This window comes from Hypanus sabinus, chromosome 13 (genome assembly GCF_030144855.1).
Source record: "Hypanus sabinus isolate sHypSab1 chromosome 13, sHypSab1.hap1, whole genome shotgun sequence".
Lineage (NCBI taxonomy): Eukaryota > Metazoa > Chordata > Chondrichthyes > Myliobatiformes > Dasyatidae > Hypanus > Hypanus sabinus.
Genome location: NC_082718.1, coordinates 57718964 through 57741602, shown reverse-complemented (window position 1 = coordinate 57741602; position 22639 = coordinate 57718964). Strand labels below are relative to the sequence as shown.

Sequence of the window (22639 nt, the reverse complement as noted above, 5' to 3'; positions counted from 1 at the left end):
TGTGCCAACGTTTTAACCTACTCTAAGATCAATCTGATCCTTCTCTCCTGCATAACTCTCCAGTTTTCTATCTTACATGTGCCTATCTGCCTAATGTATCTGTTACTACCACCACTCCCAGCAAGCTGTTTGCCACTCTATGTCTAAAAAGGAGCTTACCTCTGACATCCCCCCATACTTCCCTCCAATCATGTTAACATTATGCTGTCTCATATTAGCCCTATCGAAAGCAGACTTTGCAGAGCAAGACCAGTGACTCTTTGCCATCGTGAAGCGATTCCTATTGCACTTAGTGAATCTTGTTGTCTCATTTCTTGCCAATTGCAAGAAAGTTGCAGTCAGTGTTTAGGCTGAATTCTTCCTCACTAATGTGCAGTGCTCCCTATTGCCCCCAACACCGCAAACAGGAGTGGAACATCAACGCAGCTGGTAGAGCTGCTACCTCACAGCGCCAGACACTTGCGTTCAATCCTGACCTCAGGTGCCATCCATGGGGAGTTGGTGTGTTCCTCCTGTGACTGCATGGTTTTCCTCCGGGTTGCCTCCTACATCCCAAAGGTCGATTAGTTAAAAGACTTCTGTAAATTGCTCCTTGTGTCTCATTGAGTGGCACATTCTGAGGAGTGCATGATGAGAGTTAAATGAGTTAGTGTAAATGGATGGATAATGGTCAGTGCAGTCTAGATGGACCAAAGGGCCTTTTTCTGTATTGTATCTCTCTGTACCTCTAAGTTATGTGCTATCGGTCCATGTTTGTACTAATGACATCGCTGAAACTCTGTTCGTTTGGCAACCATGACTTGATAATGCATGTCAGACTGGAACAGTCATAAGGGAGCCTCCCATCGAGATCACAGAGTTTGTGGGTTAATGTGGAATACTTGGACATTGTGCTTTGATTAGCTCTGGTAGTTTGATAGCTACTCGAGTTCCCAATCTCTTAAGTACAACAATGAAAGCAAATTATACACTGATGGTTACACATTTACATTCTTAAATTATTCTATTAATGTTCCTGTGCCAAGGTGCACATGAATGAATAGATTTATCAGATAATTATCTGTATCTCTCAAGATGTCAGTTGACATCCATTATAATCTTGTAAGGGTTGAACAGATTCAGCCAAAATAACTATTTGCTTAAATAGATTTTAGATTGTCAGAAATATTTTCTGTTGGGTGTGTGATTAAGTGGTGGCTTGTCACCTGTGGAAATATGGGTTTCAGTGTATCAATCCTGCACTCATGACGTACCATTGCATTCCTAGGAACATGTCAAAGTGCTTCGCAGCCAGTAAAGTGTGATTCCTGTTGTAATTTAAGAAAGATGCTATCAGTGTGTACACAGCACGATTCCACAGATGGAAAGATGATAATTTGACAGTTTGCTTTAGTAATGAATCAGCAGATGGACGCTGGCCTGGGCACCAGGTGAACTTTGATTACGGCTAGAGCCTTGTGCATCGACACCTTTGAGGGTCAGAATTCTCTGAGCTGAATGGAAATGTCAGCCTGGATTTTGTGCTCAGCTCTGCAAGGTGGGGCTTTGACTATTCTATAAAGGTCAAGGGTTGACCACAGATTACTTCTTTAGAAATTATGATCCATTGCCAGTCTTGAAAGTCTGACCACATAAAATGCAAGAGGAACTCAGCAGGTCAGGCAACATCTATGTAGCAGAATAGAGAGTTGACGTTTTGGGCCGAGACCTTCCACCAGGGCTCCTGAGTCCCGAAATGTTGACTCTTTATTCCCCTCCATTCATGATGCATGTCCTGCTGAGTTCCTCCAGCATTTTGTGTATATTATTCTAGATTTCCTACAACTGTAGAATCCCTTCTGACTTCCCCCTTCCTCACCTTCCCTGCTACCTGGATTAATTTGTTTCTCTCTTTCCCAGTCCTGATGAAGGCTCTCAGCCTGAAAACATTAACTGTTTTATCTCTACCCATGAATGCTGCCTGACTTGCTGACCAGCAATTTCCACTTTTATTCCAGATTTCTAGCACCTGCAGGTTTTTAAAAATTCCCGTTTCATGATGTGCCATTCTTAATACAGCCACAATAGACTGAAGTGCACGTCACACAGCTGTCAATTGAGGTGCTGAGTGGGCCTTCATTCAGCTTGGTTTAATATGTGAGTGTGTTAATGGAGAATAGGCAGCTGTCTGGCCCAGGCTGCCACAAACTCAACAGCTGTGCTACTTTCATTGTTACAGGTGACAAGTTCAGCTCTTCTGCTTTACTCAAAGTGACAAAAGCACTCAGGGTAATGGCAGGTTGCCGGTGTTTGCTTGCTGTCTTCATTTATATTGGAGCTGCCATTCCTTTGAATGGCTTTACAGATGTTTTAGTTAGATTGGAAGTGAATCATCCGAAACCAAATTGACGAAGGTGTGTGTGTGTGTGTGTGTGTGTGTCTGTGTAAATGTATGTCAGTGTTTGTACATATCTGTGTATGTATATGCTAGTATCTGTTTTGTGTGTGTATGTCAGTGTATTTATATCTGTGTATATGTATGTGTGCATGCTATATCTCTGTGCATGTGAGTGTGTGTGCGTCTGCTTATGAGTGTGTGCTTGCATGTATATGTGTGTACACGTTTCAGTGTGCGTGGGTATTTATGTGCATATGTATGTCATTGTGTGTATGTGTGTTAATACATGTGCATCTGTGCATGTATGTATGTCTGAATGCATGGCTATACTGGTATATGCACACCTAGTCATGAGTGTGTACTTGTGTGCCTGTTTATGTTTGTGCGTGTGTGTGTGTGTGTGTGTGTGTGTGCAGGTATATGTTGTGCGCGCTCCTGTCTGTTTAAATGTGTATGTGTGTGTTGGTAGATTTTGTTATTTTTTGAGGAACAGCACAGAATAGGCCCTTCCAGCCCTCCCAGCAATGCCATCCAGCAACTCCCAATTTAACCCTAGCTGGATCACAGGACAATTTACAATGACCAATTAGCCTACGAACCAGTACGTCATTGGACTGCGGGAGGGAACCAGAGCACCCGGAATATCGGGAGGATATACACCTGATATCAGAATTGAACTCCAAGCCCCAGCACCCTGAGCTATTATAATGTCGCACTAACTGCTACACTACTGTGGCACCATAGAGGCGGATGGTAAAGGAAAAATCGTGCTGTCACTAGGTATTAATGTTCTTTATCTGTGTTTGATTTAACAAGCAAGTCCTCATCGCCCAGCTCCCAGCCTTACTCTGGGGAAAATGCATGTTTAAACAATTCCTCCACTTCGCCGTGACCCAGATTATTATTTTTCTGCTCTCGCAGTTTCCTTCTCATCTTTGCCCCCTCTGGTTTCTTGTGGCCGTGTGCCCCCCTTGGCTGACCTAGGGGGCGGATGTGTCACATCCTTTATCTTCGCACAGTGATGGCCTTGCATCTCCCCCGAGTCACTGTGGAGTTTTGCTGCCTCCGAATACTTAGTGTGCTGGTAAAGTGGCTGTCAGGCCATTGCTGCCTCCATTGATGGTGCTGAATGATGGTTATTGGCCTCTGTAATGGAACTCAATTCAAACAGCAAATAAGCTTTGAATCAGTGGACTGGATACAACAAGATGTCAGCAATTTAGTATGCACCAGCTCACCAAGGAGCATGTTTATTCTTGTGCACACACTGAAGCAATCAGAAGGACAAACTGGGTGTAATTGGACTGAAATTACCTAAAATCACATTGCCATTTCCAAGTAAACTTCCTTCGTGGTGAGCATTATATTTGCCATTATTTGGAGAATGACACGGTGTGTTGCAACATGAAAGGAAGTGCCTCGAGTGGGCTATTTCCCCCCTCTGACTTCCTATTAAGAATTAGTGGGTGGGGAAATTATAGCAGAGGAGACAGAAGTTCTCAGCTGCCTGATATCACTGATGAAGCAAAAAAAAGAAAGCCAGGCAGAAAATAAAACAGTGCTGGTCATTGTTTAATTGTGTTTAAATATAGAAAGTATTGCACAGCAAAAGAATAAGCAGCCGAGGTGGCTGACATTTCCTTCCTCAGTTTAAAGGGTGAGGTTAAGAAACATGTTCTCTCATTTGTATGCTGCGTGTTAAAATGTGGCCATTAACTCCACTGGCAGCTCAAAGTTGTGGGATCACCTGGGCCTATGCTTGTTTTGGTTAGCAACCAGGAATATGGATCCTGTGGGTAGTCGTCAGCGGTGGTCCCCCCACCCCCCACTTCTCTAAATCTCGTCCAGTCCATGAGACCATAACTTCCTAAGACGTAGGAGCAGAATTAAGCCATTCGGCCCATTGAGTCTACTCCACTGTCCCATCATGGATGATTTATTATACCTCGCAACCTCACTGGGGAACAAAGGGCCTAATTCTGCTTCTATGTCTTATGGTCTTATTCTCCTGCCTTCTCCCCATAATCTTTGACACCCTCACTATTCAAGAAGCTATCCATTTCCACTTTAAAGATGCCCAGTAAGTAGGCCTCCACAGCCTTATGTGGCATTGAATTCCACAGATTCACTGTCTTCTGGCAAAGGAGATTCCTCCTCACCTCTGTTCTAGTAGAATGTCCTTGTATTCTGAGGTTGTGCGCTCTGGTCCTGGAACCCCCCACTATAGGAAACATCCTCCCCACATCCACGCTATCTAGGCTTTTCAATATTCAATAGGCTTCAATGAGAAATCTCCCTCATTCTTCTAAACTCCAGTGAGTACAGGCCCAAAGCCGTCAAATACTCTTCATATGTTTCATTCCTTGGGATCATTCTTGGGAATCTCCTCTGGAACACCTCCAATGCCAGAAAATTCTTCTTAGGTAAGGGGCCTCAAACTGTTCACAATATTCCAAGTGTGCTCTCTGGGCTCTGCTTTGCAAGATTGTGGGTCTGTTCTGACTCTCAAGCTGGAGTAAAGGTCCAATAGCATGCCAGGAGAATCCACTGAAGCCACTGCCTTTTGGGTGAGATTTCTCACTGTTCTCAGGTGCAGCTGTCACACCCCTTACACATTCAAACAAAAACAGAAACAGAGAAATGGGAGCAGGAATCGGTCACTTGCCACTTGACCCTGCTTGACCGTTTACAATGATGGTTGATCAAACCTTAATACTGCTTTTGCAAGCTCTACCCACAACCTCTGGATTGTATTCAATTGTACTTGAGTCACTCTGGGTTATCTAGTTGACGACTGTCATTCAGAAAATGTTTGGACCTTATTGCAGTTACGGTTACCATTGGGTGATCCAGTTAAGAATGTGACACTAATGAATTGAATTGAAATTTAACTAGTTAATAAATGCTACTGTAATTCAGGATCTAACTTAGAAAAGAAAATTGCTATGGATACCCTGTTCAACGTCAATTTATGACTTGTCAATAGCTTGCCCTTGACTTCGTGTTTGCGAGAATGTGGTTCTTGGCGTAAAGCAACGTGACATGAGTGGTGTCCGGCCCACAGTGAAGTCATTCTCAATAATGAAAAGCATGGAAGTTACTTTACTGTGACAGTGTGTCTAAGTGATGTCCATTGCTCCCTTCACAGCAGTTGTATGCAGCCCAACTGGCAGCCATGCAGGTGTCTCCTGGAGCCAAGTTACACAGTATGTCGCAGTCCAGTCTAAGCAACACACTGTCACCCAACAACATCCAGGGAGAGAAAGGCAGGAACAGCCCCCCACCCAAAAGCAAGGTACTGTGATCATTTTTTTCAGAGCATAATAACTTGCAACTAACTGTTCAGCACCGTTATTGGGATGTCCTTTTGCTTGCAGTCTGATCCTTTATAAGCGTCTATCCAAAATGGAAGGGGAGTGGAGTAGTTTCATGGTGGTACACTGGTTAAATTGTTAGATTAGTGATCCAGACATCTGGATTTAACTGATCTGGGATTAAAAAAACACTGGTCCTGGATTAAGATTTAATGTTCTTCAGGAAGGAAATCTGTCCTTACCACGTTCACCATGTGTCCACCAATGTGATTGATCCTTAATTGTGGCTCCACTGCAGATAGTTCAGGACGGGCAATGAATGCTGATCCTTCCACTGATACAGACCAATACACACAGAATTCTGGAGGAACTCAGCAAGTCAGGCAGCATCTATGGTGGGGAATAAACTGCCAATGTTTCAGGCAGAGACCCTTCATCAAGACTGGAAAGGAACGGGGAAGAAGCCGGAAAAAGATAGTGGAGGGAGGAAAAAGAATACAAGCTGACACTTGATACATGAAGCTAGGAGAAGGGCACTGTGGCGGGCAGAGGGAGAGAGGCAAGAGGCTGTGAAGTGATGTGGAAAAGGTAAAGGGCCGAAGAAGGTGGAATCCATTGATGCCCTGATCCTGAAAGATGAATAAATATAAATCTCCAAGCCAATTAATTGTTTTACATCTGTTTTATTTTCTGAAGAGACCCTAAAAAACTGAGAATCCCTTACCAGTTTGGGAACTTCAGGAGATCCCATTGCATTATTCAATGGGGAGCTGGGAATTTCCCCTTGCTAGCATTCATTCCCCATGCAACACCAGCAAACAACTCATTTTCCAATGACAGCATCTTGTGTTTAATCTGGGAGCATTGTTTCTCCTTGCAACAGAAATTTTACAAATAACTGATTGTGAGATGATCGGGCTCTTGGAAAGAATGAAGGTATAAACCAGAGAGAAAGGATCAGGAATAAGTAGATGGGCTGGGGACAGATAGACGTGGGAGTCACAGTTGGCAATATAAACGTTAAAATAAAGAGCCCTTCTAGATTGAAGTTTGTGGTAGAAGTCTACAACTATTAGGCTCCCGAAACAGCATGATAACTTCAAGTTTGAACCGATTCCACGATCTACAGTCGCACCTTCAAGGACTCTACAACTCGTGATCTCGGCATCACTTATTTATTTGTCATTTGCAAAATTTGTCTCCTTTTCCACATATTGTCAGAATCAGACTTGGATTTAATATCACTGGCATATGTTGTGAAATTTGTTAATTTTGCAGCAGCAGTGCAATGTAATACATGATAGATATAGAAAAACACTGAATTACTATATTTATATATATATAAATAGTAATATATAAATAGTTAAATTAAAATAAGTAGTGCAAACAACAGAAATAAAAGAAGTATTGGGGTAGTATTTGAAAGGCAAACACAAGGAAATCTGCAGATGCTGGAAATTCAAGCAACACACACAAAATGCTGGTGGAACACAGCAGGCTAGGCAGCATCTATAAGGAGAAGCGCGGTTGACATCTCGGGCTGAGACCCTTCATCTGGACTGACTGAAAGGAAAGATAGTAAGAGATTTGAAAGTAGGAGGGGGAGGGGGAAATGCAAAATGATAGGAGAAGACCAGAGGGGCTGCGGTGAAGCTAAGAGCTGGAAAGTTGTTTGGCAAAAGGGTTACAGAGCTAGAGAAGGGAAAGGATCATGGGATGTGAGGCCTAGGGAGAAAGAAAGGGGGAGGGGAGCACCAGAGGGAGATGGAGAACAGGCAGAGTGATGGGCAGAGCAAGAGAAAAAAAACTAAATATATCAGGGATGGGGTAAGAAGGGGAGGGGCATTAACGGAAGTTAGAGAAGTCAATGTTCGTGCCATCAGGTTGGAGGCTACCCTGCCAGTATATAAGGTGTTGTTCCTCCAGCCTGAGTGTGGCTCCATCTTGACAGTAGAGGAGGCCATGGATAGACATATCAGAATGGGAATGGGACGTGGAATTAAAATGTGTGGCCACTGGGAGATCCTGCTTTCTCTGGTGGACAGAGCATAGGTGTTCAGCGAAACGGTCTCCCAGTCTGCGACTGGTCTCACCAATATATAAAAGGCCACACACAGTATACCACACCAGCCGACTCACAGGTGAAGTGTCGCCTCACCTGGAAGGACTGTCTAGGAGCCTGAATGGTGGTGGGGGAGGAAGTGTAAGGGCAGGTGTAGCACTTGTTCCGCTTGCAAGGATAAGTGCCAGGAGGGAGGTCGGTTGGGAAGGGATGAGGGGGACGAATGGACAAGGGAGTCACGTAGGGAGCGATCCCTGCAGAACGCAGAAAGAGGGGGGGAGGGAAAGATGTGCTTGGTAGTGGGATCCCATTGGAGGTGGTGGAAGTTACAGAGAATTATACATTGGATCTGGAGACTGGTGGGGTGGTAGGTGAGGACAAGGGGAACCCTATCCCGAGTGGGTTGGTGGGTAGATGGGGTGAGGGCAGATATGCGGGAAATGGGAGAGATGCGTTTGAGAGCAGAGTTGATGGTGGAAGAAGGGAAGCCCCTTTGCTTAAAAAAGGAAGACATCTCCTTCGTCCTGGAATGAAAAGCCTCATCCTGAGAGCAGATGTGGCAGAGATGGAGGAATTGTGAGAAGGGGATAGCATTTTTGCAAGAGAGAGGGTGGGAAGAGGAATAGTCCAGGTAGCTGTGAGAGTCTGTAGGCTTATAGTAGATATCAGTAGATAGGCCGTCTCCAGAGATGGAGACAGAAAGATCAATAAAGGGGAGGGAGGTGTCAGAATTAGACCAGGTAAATTTGAGAGCAGGGTGAAAGTTGGAGGCAAAGTTAATGAAGTCGACGAGCTCAGCATGCATGCAGGAGGCAGCGCCAATGCAGTCGTCGATGTAGCAAAGGAAAAGAGGGGGACAGATACCCGTATAGGCTTGGAACATGGACTGTTCCACAAAGCCAACAAAAAGGCAGGCATAACTGGGACCCATACAGGTGCCCATGGCTACACCTTTGGTTTGGAGGAAGTGGGAGGAGCCAAAGGAGAAATTATTGAGAGTAAGAACTAATTCCGCTAGACGGAGGAGAGTGGTGGTAGAGGGGAATTGGTTAGGTCTGGAATCCAAAAAGAAGCGGAGAGCTTCGAGACCATCTCGGTGGGGGATGGAGGTATATAGGGACTGGACATCCATGGTGAAAATAAGGTGGCGGGGGCCAGGGAACTTAAAATCATTGAAAAAATTCAAAGCGTGAGAATTGTCACGAACATAGGTGGGAAGAGATTGAACAAGGGGGAATCAAACAGTGTCAAGGTATACAGAAATGAGTTTGGTGGGGCAGGAGCAAGCTGAGACAATGGGTCTACCTGGAGTAGTATTCATGGGTTCAGTATCTATTTAGGAATTGGATGGCAGGGGGGAAGAATACCCAGCCATTGTATTTAAAGACTATTGCACCATTCCTAGTACAGTTTGTATAAAAACTTGCTGGACATATATTTTGCCATAAGCCTATTTCCACCAGGGTCAACGGCACATATACTGTATGTCACCATATACTACCCTCAGTTTCATTTTCTTGCAGGCATTTACAGGAAAATAAGGTCAATGTGTTAACCCTACCATAACCTTTATTCGCGATACTCTACAGTGGCGAGCATCCTAGCATGCTGTATCGCTGTGTGGTACCACTTCTCTGAACTGCTCCCACTAACTGTTGACTCACTTTTAAGGTCCCTACAACTCGTGTTTTCAGTAATTTTTATTTTTATTTGCAATTTTTGTTCTATTGCACTTTGTCCATCCGTATTTTTCATTCATTCTATTGTATTTTTTTGTTTTCCGGTGAATGTCTGTAAGGAAGTGAATCTCAGAGTAATATATGGTGACATATACATACTTTGACAATAAATTTAAACTAAACTTTCATACAACAGATCCCCTTTACTAAAACTGTGGTATCTGGGATATTTTGCCCAGAGTTAAAATATAGCATCAATTTTCAATCATTTTCCAGGTGTTGATCAATTTGGTTGTTTAAATCTCCATTGTACCTCAACAGCACAAGTTTTCTTTTACTCCTTTCTCGTTTTTTGAAATCTTCCCGCTGCTCTTTAGTGTGTATTCATACTGAGCAGTTTGATGGAGTGAAGACCCGTCACTAGACCTTGGACTGACTAGGGGTCACTGAGGAATCTAAGTATATTTGAACAGCAGACTGTAATGCCTATGGGTCACATCAGACAATGTAACTGGAAACTGAAACTGCACTTAGACAAAATCAGTAAAAGTGTCACAATCCAGCACTCCTGTGACTGGAGTAGTCAATTTGCCAGGATGTTACACCTTTAATATGCAAACACACATTAGTTTCACTTTTTTCACATGTTGTACATGAGTTCAATCAGTTTTCATGTCAGCTAGGTGTGTTTAAAGGAGGAAGAACTATATTCCAGATCCTGGCTCCATCATATGAGGTTACTGATCTCTGGTGTTCCTGACACTCACTCCAGCCCCTGCTACAGTCAGACCCCATCACACTCAGCACCGCAGCTCTGACTGCACACCCTCCTTGCCCTCTGGATTCCCAGCTTACTCTGTGCACTGTCGGATGCTGGACTATCAGGATTTCATTTGCCAGATTGTTGGAGTTTTACTCCTACTACCTCACTGGCAAAAGGTGTCCGTGATTCCAGGCACAGCAACAATGGCCACTTTAAGATTGCACTGAAGTGCATCGTTTGCATTAACAATCAGCTCACATAGGGATGTGCTGGGGGTAGCCACCAAGTGTCATCACACATTCTGGCATCAACGTAGCATGCCCACATTGCTTGGTCTAAAAACACAGAATGCAACAAAAACAAAAAAAACGCTTTCCCCCTCCCAGCCACCCACACACACACTGACAGTCCTCTAATTCAAAGACCTCCAGCCTCCTCAACTTCTGATCGACCTTTGAGCTCCGATCTTCAGTAGCTGTTGGTGTGACCCAAACTCCAGATGCGCCAACTAACTGGTCTTTGTGTCTCCTGCTCCTATGAACATATCTGAACCTGGGACAGCCCAACAACCTCATTGATCTTTGAGTGCAGAGTGAAGGCGTAGGCTCGGGCTGTCCTTCACTCCTATGTTCCTGTGTGTACAGAGTGGAGCAGCGAAGTCACTGAACTTCAAACGCGGAGCGTGAAGCGGAAGCCTGAACTCTGACTCCTCCATATCGTTGTCCCTAAACCCTATTCTGACCTCTGGCTTGCCCACATATCTGTCTGTTTGAGATGCTGTTCTAAAGGCAGCAAATTCCAACACATGCCTGGTTTGCCAGGAATTGCAATGAAGTCGAATTGGCTTGTCCACCACAACATTAGTCACGGAATTGTGGCTATTTTCTCCCTAATAATTATGTTAATTTATGATGGATTGCTGCACTAATAGGCTTTCCTTTGTTGTAAAACTGTATTAAAGCCATAACTGAGCAATACCCTTTGTGACTTGGGAAGCTGGAGCCCTCTTAGCTCTGTCGCTTTTCACAGCACTTAAAGGTTTGTCAGCGTGAGTGTGTTGTGATGCCAAACATCGATTTTGCTGCTTCAACAAAGAAGAAATTATAAATTGAAGATTGATAGGTGATGAGATCCATGCAGAGCTCTATTGATTTTCATCTGGAGAGAAGAAATGTATATAAAATAGTCACAAAAACTCTTGAAACAGATCAGTGGATGTAATAAAGACCAACAATGATGTTGATTGGATCTTTAATGTAACTAACTGCTTCAAGGCATTTCAGAACAGCAACTGAAACTATATTTCCGTACTAAGTCACTCAGAGAAGTATAAGGCCAAATTTGGTCAATGGTTGAGGTTTCAGGGAACATCTTAAAGGAGAGGTCAAGAGATGAGAGCAGTTCTAGAACGATGGATAAAGGGAGTCAAAGGCAGAGATAAATGTAAAGGATGTAAAACCACTGAATTGTGGCTTTTATATGCCATGGTCAGAGGCCATTCAGCCCATCCTGTCAGAGTCGGTCAATAAAAGAGTCATCCAGCCTACTACTACCCTCCATTGGTCTACAGGTCAAGGCTCCATCAAGTGCATATCCAAATACTGTTTAAATGTGCTGCTCGAGGAAGTCATTTAGGTGGCATCAGTGATCGGAGAAGCAGTCGACATTTCAGGTTGAAACTTCTATCTGGACCCAAGACCACCTCCAGCAGTATGTTCCCACTCCAGATCCCAGCATATGAAGATTCTTGTGCCTCCATGATACTGATCAAAGGTGGTGAGGAATTCTTTCTTTTTCAGATTGAAGTTCCAGATCCCAGCATGTCTTCTGGGTGAAAATAATTCTTTTTTTTCACATTTGCTCTCAAATTCTTTTACAAATTTCTTTAAATCTCTGCGCCTTGGTTATTAACATTGTTGCTAAGCAAAATGGATCCTTTCTATTTTTGTTGCCACCTCAATTAAGTCTCCTTTCAGTCTTCTCTCTTCAAAATAACACTATCCAACATTTTCCCATTGTTCCTCATGGTTATAATTTTCTGGGCCAGACAACATCCTATGTGTTATTATGTATGGCATTGCACTGCTGCTGCAGAACAACAAATTTCATTACATATGTAAGTGATAATAAACCTGACACCCAGTCCTGTTTCCTCTGCAAACTCCCAAACAGTACAGAGAAAATTAGCTGAGCTGTTGCTGGGTCTGGAGGACCTGAGTTGTAAGGAAAGATAGAATAGGTTAGGACTATATTCTTTAGGACATAGAAGATTGAGAGGAGATTCGATAGAGGTATACAAAATTATGAGAGGTATAAATAGGGTAAATGCCAGCAGCTGTTTTCCACTGAGGTTAGAAGGAATTTCAACCAGAAGTCATGGGTTAAGGGTAAAAGGAAGAGAAAATTAAGGGGCAGACATAAGGAAACTTCTTCACTCAGAAGGCCAAAAGTGGTGCATGTGAGCTTGACTTCAATGTTTAAGTGAAGTTTGGATAGGTACATGGATGGTAGGGGTATGGAGGGCTACAGTCCTGCTGCAGGGCGATGGGAGTAGGCAGTCTAAATAGCTTTGGCATGGTCTAGATGGGCCGAAGAGCCTGCTCTGTACTGTACTTCTCCATGATTCTATGACTCCAGTGCAATACCGGCTTTCTGGTAATACAGTAACCAGAATTGGACAGAGTATTCAGACCATTGTCTAATTAGTATTGCATCCAATCCCCTTTCATGTCCTTGCTCTTATAAGGCTGTCATCTGGGCTGATAAGATAAAACATCCCAACAGGACCTTATCAAACTGTCTTTGTACCTTTAAAGATCTGCAGATAACAACTGAAGGCCCCTACATTCTCCCACACCACTCAACAGGTTCCCTTGCCTTGTACATGTCACCAAATGCATCACCTCACTTTTCTCCAGTTCAAATTCCATGGGTCATTTTCCCTATGTCAACCACTCGGCAATTTTTATATCATCTGCAAACTGCTTCCTACATTGAAATCTATGTCATTACTAAAAAGCAGGAGACCAAGTTCCTAGCCCTGCAGTTAGTCTTCCATTCCCTTGTCAGTGATTTAGACCCAATTTACAACTCTCAGCTCTCACAATGACTTTACCTTTCGGCCAGTCTGCAGATGCAGATTATATCAAACACCCTGCCCTCCTCAAGGAAATATACTTACTTGATAGACATGGGCTTCCCTTAACAAATCCATGCTTCCTGATCCAGATTAATCTGTGCTTCTCTAAATGGTTCATGCTGTCCCCAGAATTGATCCCAATAATTTGCCCACCTATGAAGATGGATTAACTGGACTGTAAGAACCCTGTTCATCCTTCCCTCTTTTTAAAAACAATGCTATAAACAGTTGTCTGAGCCTTTGGCACCAATCCTGTAAACAGACAGGGTTGACAATGGTGGTTACAGTCTCTTCAGTTTCCCCTTTTACTTCAAATAGACTGGGTTATATTTAATCTGGCTTTGGTGATCTATCCACTTTTGAAGATGCTAAAACTTAATACCTCTTTTATGATGTTTATCCCATCCGTTATCTCACATTAAGCATCAACCTATTTTATGGAGACAGTCTCAAAGTATTCGTTCAGAACCTTACCCACATTTGCTTCCACACACAAGTTATCTTTTTGGTCCTTGAAGGCTCTAGTATTTCCTTGGAGAACAAAGATGCTGAAATATGTAGCATCAATCTGCTGGAGAAGCTCAGCCACTCAAGGAGGGTCTGTGGAGGAAAAAGGACAACGCTCCATTTCCCTCCGTAGTTTCTTCCTGACCCACTGAGTTTCTCCAGCATCTTCTTTGTTGTTCCTAACATTTCCTTTCTTATTCTCTTGTTGTTTATGTATTTGTGAAGAATCTTTAGATTTTTCTTACCAATGGAAACCTGCCTGCACTCCATGAATTTGGTCTATACTTCTCGCTGCCTTGGTAAAACAGCCAACATAACCAAAGCTTCCACCCACCCTAGATATTTTCTCTTCTCCCACTCCTCTTCCTAATATGCAAAAGGCCAGGCTTAAGGACAGTTTGTATTCCATTCTAATAAGACTATTGAATGGTTTCCTAGGACGATAAGATGGACTTCTGACCTCACATCTACCTTACACATTATTGTCGGCCTGTACCTTCCTCTGTAACACTTTATTCTGAATTATGTTATTATTTTCCATTGTTATCTCTCAATGCACTGTTGTAATGAATTGATCTGTATGAATGGTATGCAAGACATGTTTTTTACTGTGCCTCAGTACATGTGATAGTAATAAAACAATTTACCAGTTCTCTCTGCACCATGTCACTGGGAGCTTTAGGCTTGACAGTCTCACCCATTTCATTAGTGTGAACATGTTAACTTTTTGGATCTCTTTCAATGATTTAACCTTTCTTATTGGGTTATTTCTATAAGGAAGACCCAAAGGGTTACTGGCTTGTAGTAGCCAATCCACTTTAAGGATATTAAGCTTGAAGGAACAGAAGAGACCAGGCCTACCAGGTCCACTGTAAAAGCCCAAGATCTCATCCATTAATTTTTGAATGAAAGAGTGAGGTTAAAGAACGTTACAGCTGACTCCTGCTTCAATCTACTCTTCATTCTTCTGTTCAGTTTTGAGTCTCCAATTCTCCCAAAATCCACATGGTTACTGGGACACGATTTCTGGATTTCAATGGCAAGAAGACATGATGACTATTGAGCAAAAATGGAATGCAATAAGAAAAAGACTGGATTGTCCTTCAAATATAGCATCACCTAAATAGCACAGAATAATAAGAGTTAGTGTAGGTTTACTCAACAATTATGATGTTACTTGAAATTGATAAGTTTGGGATTCCATTAGAACATCTTGAACGTTTAAGGACATAAGATTCAGCTGCTGTGCTTGTTTCCTTAGATGCTGATGAAAGATTAGAAATTATTCAGCGATTCATGGGACAAGTGACCCCTTGGAAATCTGTGACCTTCACCAATTTGACATGAATGCCCAATAACCCAGCTGTAGGAACTTGCAAAGGCCTCGGATGCTGAAAGAAAGCAAGTTATTCTCAACTGAAAATCTGAAGTCATAATCTATCCTCAGAGTTTTTGTGGGTCAAAAATTGTGTGTTAAGTTGAAGGAACTTGATCATAAAAGTACAGCATGACACTATCCTGTGAGACTTTATAGAAATTTATTTGTTCATCGGATGCCAAAATGTAATGTTCACCCCTGATTTCCTTTAAACTTTGGAGACAGCTGAAAGTCAACTACAGCCTTTTTCGTCCTTAATGAACAAGTCTGGTTATTTTGCAGTTAGCATTATGCAGTTTTGTTGTTATTTTCCATTCAGGAATTAGTTAATTCTTTAAGTTGAAGCTCCCCACCAGCTGTGTTCAGATTCCAGCTCCCAATTTAGAGCACCAATCCAGAGTGCAGACCGTGTCTCCACTGCTGTGCTGAGGACATGCTGCCTCTCGGGGAGTCCACGTTTCAAAGAGGCACCAACCAAGAGCCAGATCACTCTCTCAAGCACTTGGGAATCAGAACTGGGTTTCAGATCACTTGACGTACAGTATGTCGTGAAATTTGATGTTTTGCAGCAGCAGTACAGCGCAACATAAACAAAATGCTATAAATTACAATAAAATATTAAAAATGTAGTTAAAGTAGTGTAAGAAGCAAGATTAGTGAGTTAATGATCATGGGTGATTCATTATCGATTCAGAAATCTGATGCCGGAGGGGAAGAAGCTGATCCTTAAACAATGAGTGTGTGTCTTCAGGCTCCTGTTCTTCCTCTCCAATGATAGTAACAAGAAGAGGGCATGTTCCGGGTGATGGGGGTCCTTAATGATGATGCGCCTTTTTGAGGTATAACCTTTTGACAATATCCTTGATGGTGTGCAGGGGGATGCTAGTACCCATGATGGAGCTGACTGAGTCTGCAACCCTCTGCAGCTTTTTCCCATCTTGTGCAGTGCCCCTTCCGGACCAGATGGTGACACAACCATTTAGAATGATCACCATGGTGCATCTGTAGAAACTTGGTAGAGTTTTTGGTGATCTACCGCATCACCTCAAACTCCTAATGAAATTCAGTTCTTGTAAATGATTCTATTGCATAATCTCAAAAAAGACTGGAGGAATTATCCTGCTGTGTATTTATCCCCAAATAACATTACTAAAGCAAATGACTTGATCATTATCACATGCAGTTTGCAGGAGCTTTCTGTGCACAAAGTGGCTGCTGCATTTCTTAAGTGACTAAAGAGGCAGCAGTGCAAAAACATGTGTCATTAGACAAGAAACCATTCAGGGTATCATGAAAGTGAAGTGAAAGGCAGATTAGAAAGGTATTAATTATCTCCAATGGAAGGCCATTGTTCAGAAAATTGGATCCCTTGTGTGATTAGATCTTGAGGGATGGACAACGAAAACTAACAGAAATGGCACCGAATCATTGAAGGTTGTGGTAAATGGAGGTGAGTAATTTTAGGATAGAGATCAGCCATTATCTAATGGAACGAATGGACAATGGGATAAATTGCTCTTTTCCATTCTTCTGGTACCAACTGTCCTACATTCCAAGAACCTTGCTGATTCCACACGGTAACGAGTGGGCCATCAGGACAACACGTTGCTTCTAGTTGCACTCCACCCCCACCCTCTCGATGAACTAATTGCCATCTTATTAATCAGTCCAGGAGTGTTTCGGTACAGCTGCCAGAGGAGCTTTATCTGATTCAGTTGCTCCGTCATGTGAAAGCCACATCTTAATTTGATGCAATTATTTCATCAAGAGAATGATATCAGCAGACTGATTAATTTATAAAGCATGTTTTTGCAACTGAATGTACCTCTTTGATTCTCATTATGCGCACTGATAGTGGCAAAATTAGTATTTATGAAGAAGGCTGCCAAATCTTCTTGTTTATTGGTTTTTTGAGCCATAAGCCACATCAGTTAATAAATACTTGCATTCTTTGTGATGAGCTCTGGCTGCTCCTTCCACACTGACTGTATGGGTTTTTACTTTGTGTTTGTTTTAGGATGAGGCGACGCAGCCATTGAACCTCTCAGCCAAGCCGAAAACTTTTGATCCCACCAAGTCACCAGTGTCACCGAGCTCACCACCAATTCCCACTCTGAAAGCCAGCACAGGTCCTGGCCACCTCAAGCCCGCCATCTCCACCACGTTAAGCGGCACTCCTGGTCGAATGACTTCAATAGGTATGTCATCCATCCGGTTAGTTAGTGCACTGTGTGTTTGGGCATGTCTCTGTTTATGTGGGTGTTGTATGTTCATGCATTATATATATGTCTCTGTGTGCACTTTCTGCATATGAGTGCATGTGTGGTCTTTGTGTGTGCATCTGTGTGGTAGTGTGGATGTGCATATCTGTGCTTGTGTGTACGTATGTGGGTGTGTTTTGTGTGTGTATGTGCTTGTGCATGGGTGTATACGTATGTGCGTGTTGCGTGTGTGTATGCATGTACGTATGTGTGTGTTGTGCAAGTGTGTGTGTTTATATATGTTTATTTCTCACAGAGTGCTGAATGGATTTACGAGCCAGATGCTTTGCATTCCAAAGATGGCCCAGCTGTGCATTGCTTCCAGTGATCTGCACGTCAGACAAAATCACTTATTTTGTGTCACTGACAAACCACCCCCTGTATCCCATTCTTTCCTCCTCCTTAGTGGTTAGCTCTGTCCAACATCACAATCACTGTCAGTGAATGCACCCCTGGTAGTTCCTGGTACTCACCCATGATCTCTCTCCTCTTTCTTTCCCTGCCCCAGCACCCTATCTCTTTCTCACACACCACCATATCACATCATTCAGTCTGCATGGCAACTGTGTCTCGTGCTTTACTATTTCCCTGCCTTCCTCAGAATGGTTACACTCTATTAGAGCTGCTGTCTCACACCTACGAACTTCCTGGGTTTGATCGTGACCTGGGCCGCTGTCTTTGCATGGTGGCACGGCTTCCTCTGGGTGCTCCAGTTTCCTCCCATATCCCAAAGACAGGCTGCTGAATAATCTACAACAAGCTACAGGGGAGTCTCGCGAGCTGAGCAGCCTCTGTGGGAGGAAAGGATTTATCACTATTTTGGGTCAAACCCCTGCACTGAGACCTGATACAGATTTTTGACCTGAAATGCCAACCATTTCTTTACCTTCACACATGCTGCTCAACCCACTGAGTTCTTTCAGCAGACTGTTGCTCCCGATTCCAGTGTCTACAGTCCCTTGTGACTCTGGTCGATAGGTTAATTGGTCTTAGTGTAAATGGCCCCTGGTCTGTGAGTTAGTGATAAAATCCTGTTGGAGGCAGGAAGTGTTTGATTGGGATGCAGGCGTGGTAAGATAAAATTGGTGTAAATGAGTGCTTAATTGTCAGTGTAAACTTAATTGGCCAAATAGCCTGGACCTCTTTCTCAACTCTTCCCTCCCACCTAAGGATGGAGGTCCCAAACCACCAGATTCAATTCAAGCACAGCTATTATCCTACAGTCATCAGGCTCCTGAACCAACATGGATAACTTCACTCACCTCAACTCTGAACTGATTCCACAGCCTACAGGCTCACGTTCAACTAGTGATCTCAGTATTGCTTATTGATCTTTTTAAAATTATCTGTCTTGTTTCCACATTGGTTGTTTGCCAGTATTTATTCATGCCAAGATTTTCACAAATTCTGTTGTATTTATTTATTTTCCAGTGAATGCCTGCAAGAAAATGAATCTCTAGGTAGTATATGGTGACACACTGTATACGTACTTTGATATTGAATCAGCCTTCACCTTGACCTCTCCACTGCTGCACACTGCCAGATTCAGCTGCTAGCAGCAAACCACGGTCGTGTCAAGTAGAGATGTGTAAGATGATGAGAGGCATTGATCGTGTGGATAACCAGAGGCTTTTCTGCAGGGCTGAAATGGCTGACATGAGAGGGCATAGTTTTAAGGTGTTTGGAAGTAGGTACAAGGGGGATGTCAGAGGTAAGTTTTTCAAACAGAGTGGTAGGTGTGTGGAATACATTGCCAGTGAAGGTAGTAGAGTTGGATAATAGGGTCTTTTAAGAGACTCTTAGGTAGGTACACGGAGCTTAGAAAAGCAGAGGGCTCTGTGGTAGGGGAATTCTAGGCAGCTTCTGGAGTAGGTTACACGGTTGGCACAACATTGTGGGCCGAAGGGCCTGTAATGTGCTGTAGCTTGTCTATGTTCTATGTAAACCTGACAATGCAGTGAAAGGGCAGGAGGTTCCACTCACAATTGAGTCGCATTTTACGATATGAATCCTGACTTTAACGTTGCTGGGGCATGAAGTAGCATGTTGGGAGAAAATCCAGGTCAATTCTTTTCCCGTGATGTTACAGCAGCTGCTATTTACTTTTGTTTTGTTCACTTTTTCTTGTACTTGTAAAAACTTGCAGAGAGGCATGCAGAATAAAGGTGAAGGAATGTAGGTGATTATTGTTCACTGTAACTCATTTATGACTTTTCCCACAGCTCTACAGGGTAGAAGCATTTTCAGACTAAAAGGTCACAGCATAGATTAGGAACATATTATCAGTTACGGTGCTGTTGATACTTTTGTGTGAGACAGAGTGAAATGCTAAGAGCTTGAACTTATATAGAGCAGCAAAATGGCACAGGCATAGAGCTAATGGCTCAGAGCTCCAGGCTCCCTTCTTTTAGAAGAATAAGGGGTCATCTCATTGAAACCTGTCAAATATTGAGACATAGAGTGGACATAGAGATGTTTCCTATAGTTGGAGAGTCTAGGACCAGAGGGGACAGCGTCAGAATAAAGGGATGTCCTTTCAGAACAGAGATGCAGAGGAATTTCTTTAGCCAGAGGGTGGAGAATTCATGGAACTTATTGCTACAGATGGCAGTGGCCATCATTGGGTATATTACAAGTGGAGATTGATAGACTTTTGATTTTTAAGGGTGTCAAAGACTAAGGGGAGAAGGCAAGAGAATGGATTAAGGGGGATAATAAATCAGCCTTGATAGAATGGCTGATCAGACTAAATGGGCTGAATGGCTAATTCTGCTCTTGTGTCTTATGGTCTGCTGTCTTCGGTGACCCCGGTTCCTGTCTCCTGGTATTGTCTGTGTGGTGTCTGCACTTCCTTCTATGACATCTCACTGTTTCCTCCCTTATCTTAAAGGTTTTTTGGCTGGTTCAATGACCTTTGGAAACTACCTCATAGTGGAAGGTAACATCCAAAAGTATCAGAGAGGAGTTGATGTGAGAGAGAATGAGGTGGCATTGGTATAAAAGCAGAGGGAAAATTTCCTTTGTGCGATTGCTTAGTAATGTGTAGTTACTAAGCATCCAAAGCATCATAGAGTAATGCAGCGTGAAATAGGCCCTTCAGCCCATCTTGTCTATGCTGGCCACGGTGCCCACCAAGCTAGTCCTATTTGCCAGCACTTAGCCCATATCCCTCTAAACCCCTCCTATCTATGTATTATCCAACTATCTTTTAAAATATTATTGTATCTGCCTGCACATGATATAGACACTACCCTGTGAGTGAAGAAATTCACCCTTAGCTCCCTTCTAAATCTTTCACCTTGCACCTTAAAATGATGTCTTCTAATTTTTAGTGCCCTTTTCCTGGAAAAAGGACTATGTGACTTCACCCTCTGTAAACCTCTCAAGCTTTTGAACACCTCTATAACATCACCCTCAATCTTGTAGGTTTCAAGCAAAAAAGTCCGAGACTGCACAGCTTCTCACAGAACTCATGATCCCAAATCCTAGCAATACCTTTGTAAAACTCCTTCCCAATGGTTTTTACCCCATAGTGAGAAAAACAATACAGCGTTGGTCTCCGCTCGGCAGTGCTGGACAGGCAAGAAATAACTGTGATGCTCTTATTGATGTTGGTTGAGGATAAGTATCAGCCGGGGAACTGAGGATAATTAAATGGAACCATGGGTTGTTGGGGTTTCTGTGAGAGTTTACACACTAGCTCAACATCACAACTAAAAATTCTTTTCTTTTTCAATCTTTTTATTGAGTTTCATATAAATATAAAAAAACATAACATAATAATGAATAGGTTATGAATACAATAGACTTAAGATTACATTGATAATAGGATAATAATATCCTATTAAACATCAACAACAAAAAAGTACATTAATCAATCAAGTCTATATAATTATATATGAAAAAAAAACAAAACTAATCATCAAAAGAAAAAGAAAAAAAAATTAGAGATGTGTGAAAGAAAATATATATATGAAACAAACACTAAACTAAACTAACATGGGCAATAATAACAGTTTATAAGTATATGATAGTGTCAAAGAACTCCGGAACTCCATACCTGAACAAGAATAAACAGAGAGAAGGTCTGGGAAAGGCCAAATTAATTCATATGAAAATGTCGAATGAACGGTCCCCAAGTTTCTTCAAATTTAATTGACGAGTCAAAAATAGTGCTTCTAATTTTTTCCAAACTCAGATAAGAAATAGTTTGAAAAAGCCACTGAGACGTGGTAGGAGGGTTTACTTCTTTCCAATTTTGACAACTAAAAATTATCATCTCTGTCAGCACAATACTCCCTCCATGGTGGAAGTTCTGCATAGAGAGAAGGTTTACAAGAATGATACTAAAAAAAGGCACAAAGATGAATGTACCAGGACAACAACTGACTGAGTTTCTTTTACCTTGAGGTGGAGGTCTTTAAAATAATAAAACACTATAACGCTATACAGGCCCTTCAACCCACAATATGGTGCCAACTTTCTAATCCTACCTAAGATCAATCTAAACCTTCCCTCCTGCATCACTCTTTATTTTACTATCTAAGAGACTGTTAAATGTCCCTAATGAATCTCTGCCACACCTCTGGCAGCTTGTTCCACACACACACATTCTCTGTCAAAAACATACCTTTGTCATTCACCCTATCCTTTCCTCCAGTCAAATTATGCCCCCCCCCCCCCCCCACCACCCCACGCATTAGCCATTTCCACCTGGGAAAAAGTTTCTGGCTATCAACTCAATCTTTCCTCTTATCATCTTGTGTGTCTCTACCTAGTCACCTCTTATACCCCTTTGCTCCAAAGTGAGGAACCCTAGCTTGCTTAACCTATCCTCATAAGACATGCTCTCTAATCCGGACAGGATACTAGTAAATCTCCTGTGCACTCTCTAAAAGCTTCCACATCTTTCCTAGGATGAGGCTATCAGAATTGAAGATAATTTTCCAAGTTTGGTTGAACCAGGATTTTATAGAGCGGCAAAATTACCTCTTGGCTCTTGAACTGAATCTCCTGACTAATGTAGGCTAACCTTCTTAGCAACCCTAACAACTTGCATGGCAACTGAGGGATCTGTGGACGTGGACCCTAATATCCTCTGTTCCTCCACACTGCTGAGAATCCTGTCATTATCCCTATATTCTGCTTTCAAATTCGAC

At 42.6% G+C, this 22639-nt stretch overlaps 1 protein-coding gene across 5 annotated transcripts in view; it reads left to right on the top strand.

Annotated features, from left to right (window-relative positions):
- The window catches only part of sox5 (SRY-box transcription factor 5), a 385467-nt gene that overhangs the window by 291637 nt on the left and 71191 nt on the right, over window positions 1-22639 (top strand). For all 5 annotated transcript variants that reach the window (XM_059987684.1, XM_059987685.1, XM_059987686.1 and 2 more), the window contains 2 exons: window positions 5526-5672; window positions 17237-17417. In XM_059987684.1, the coding sequence (XP_059843667.1) occupies window positions 5526-5672; window positions 17237-17417 (328 nt within the window). The remainder of the gene's footprint in view (window positions 1-5525; window positions 5673-17236; window positions 17418-22639) is intronic.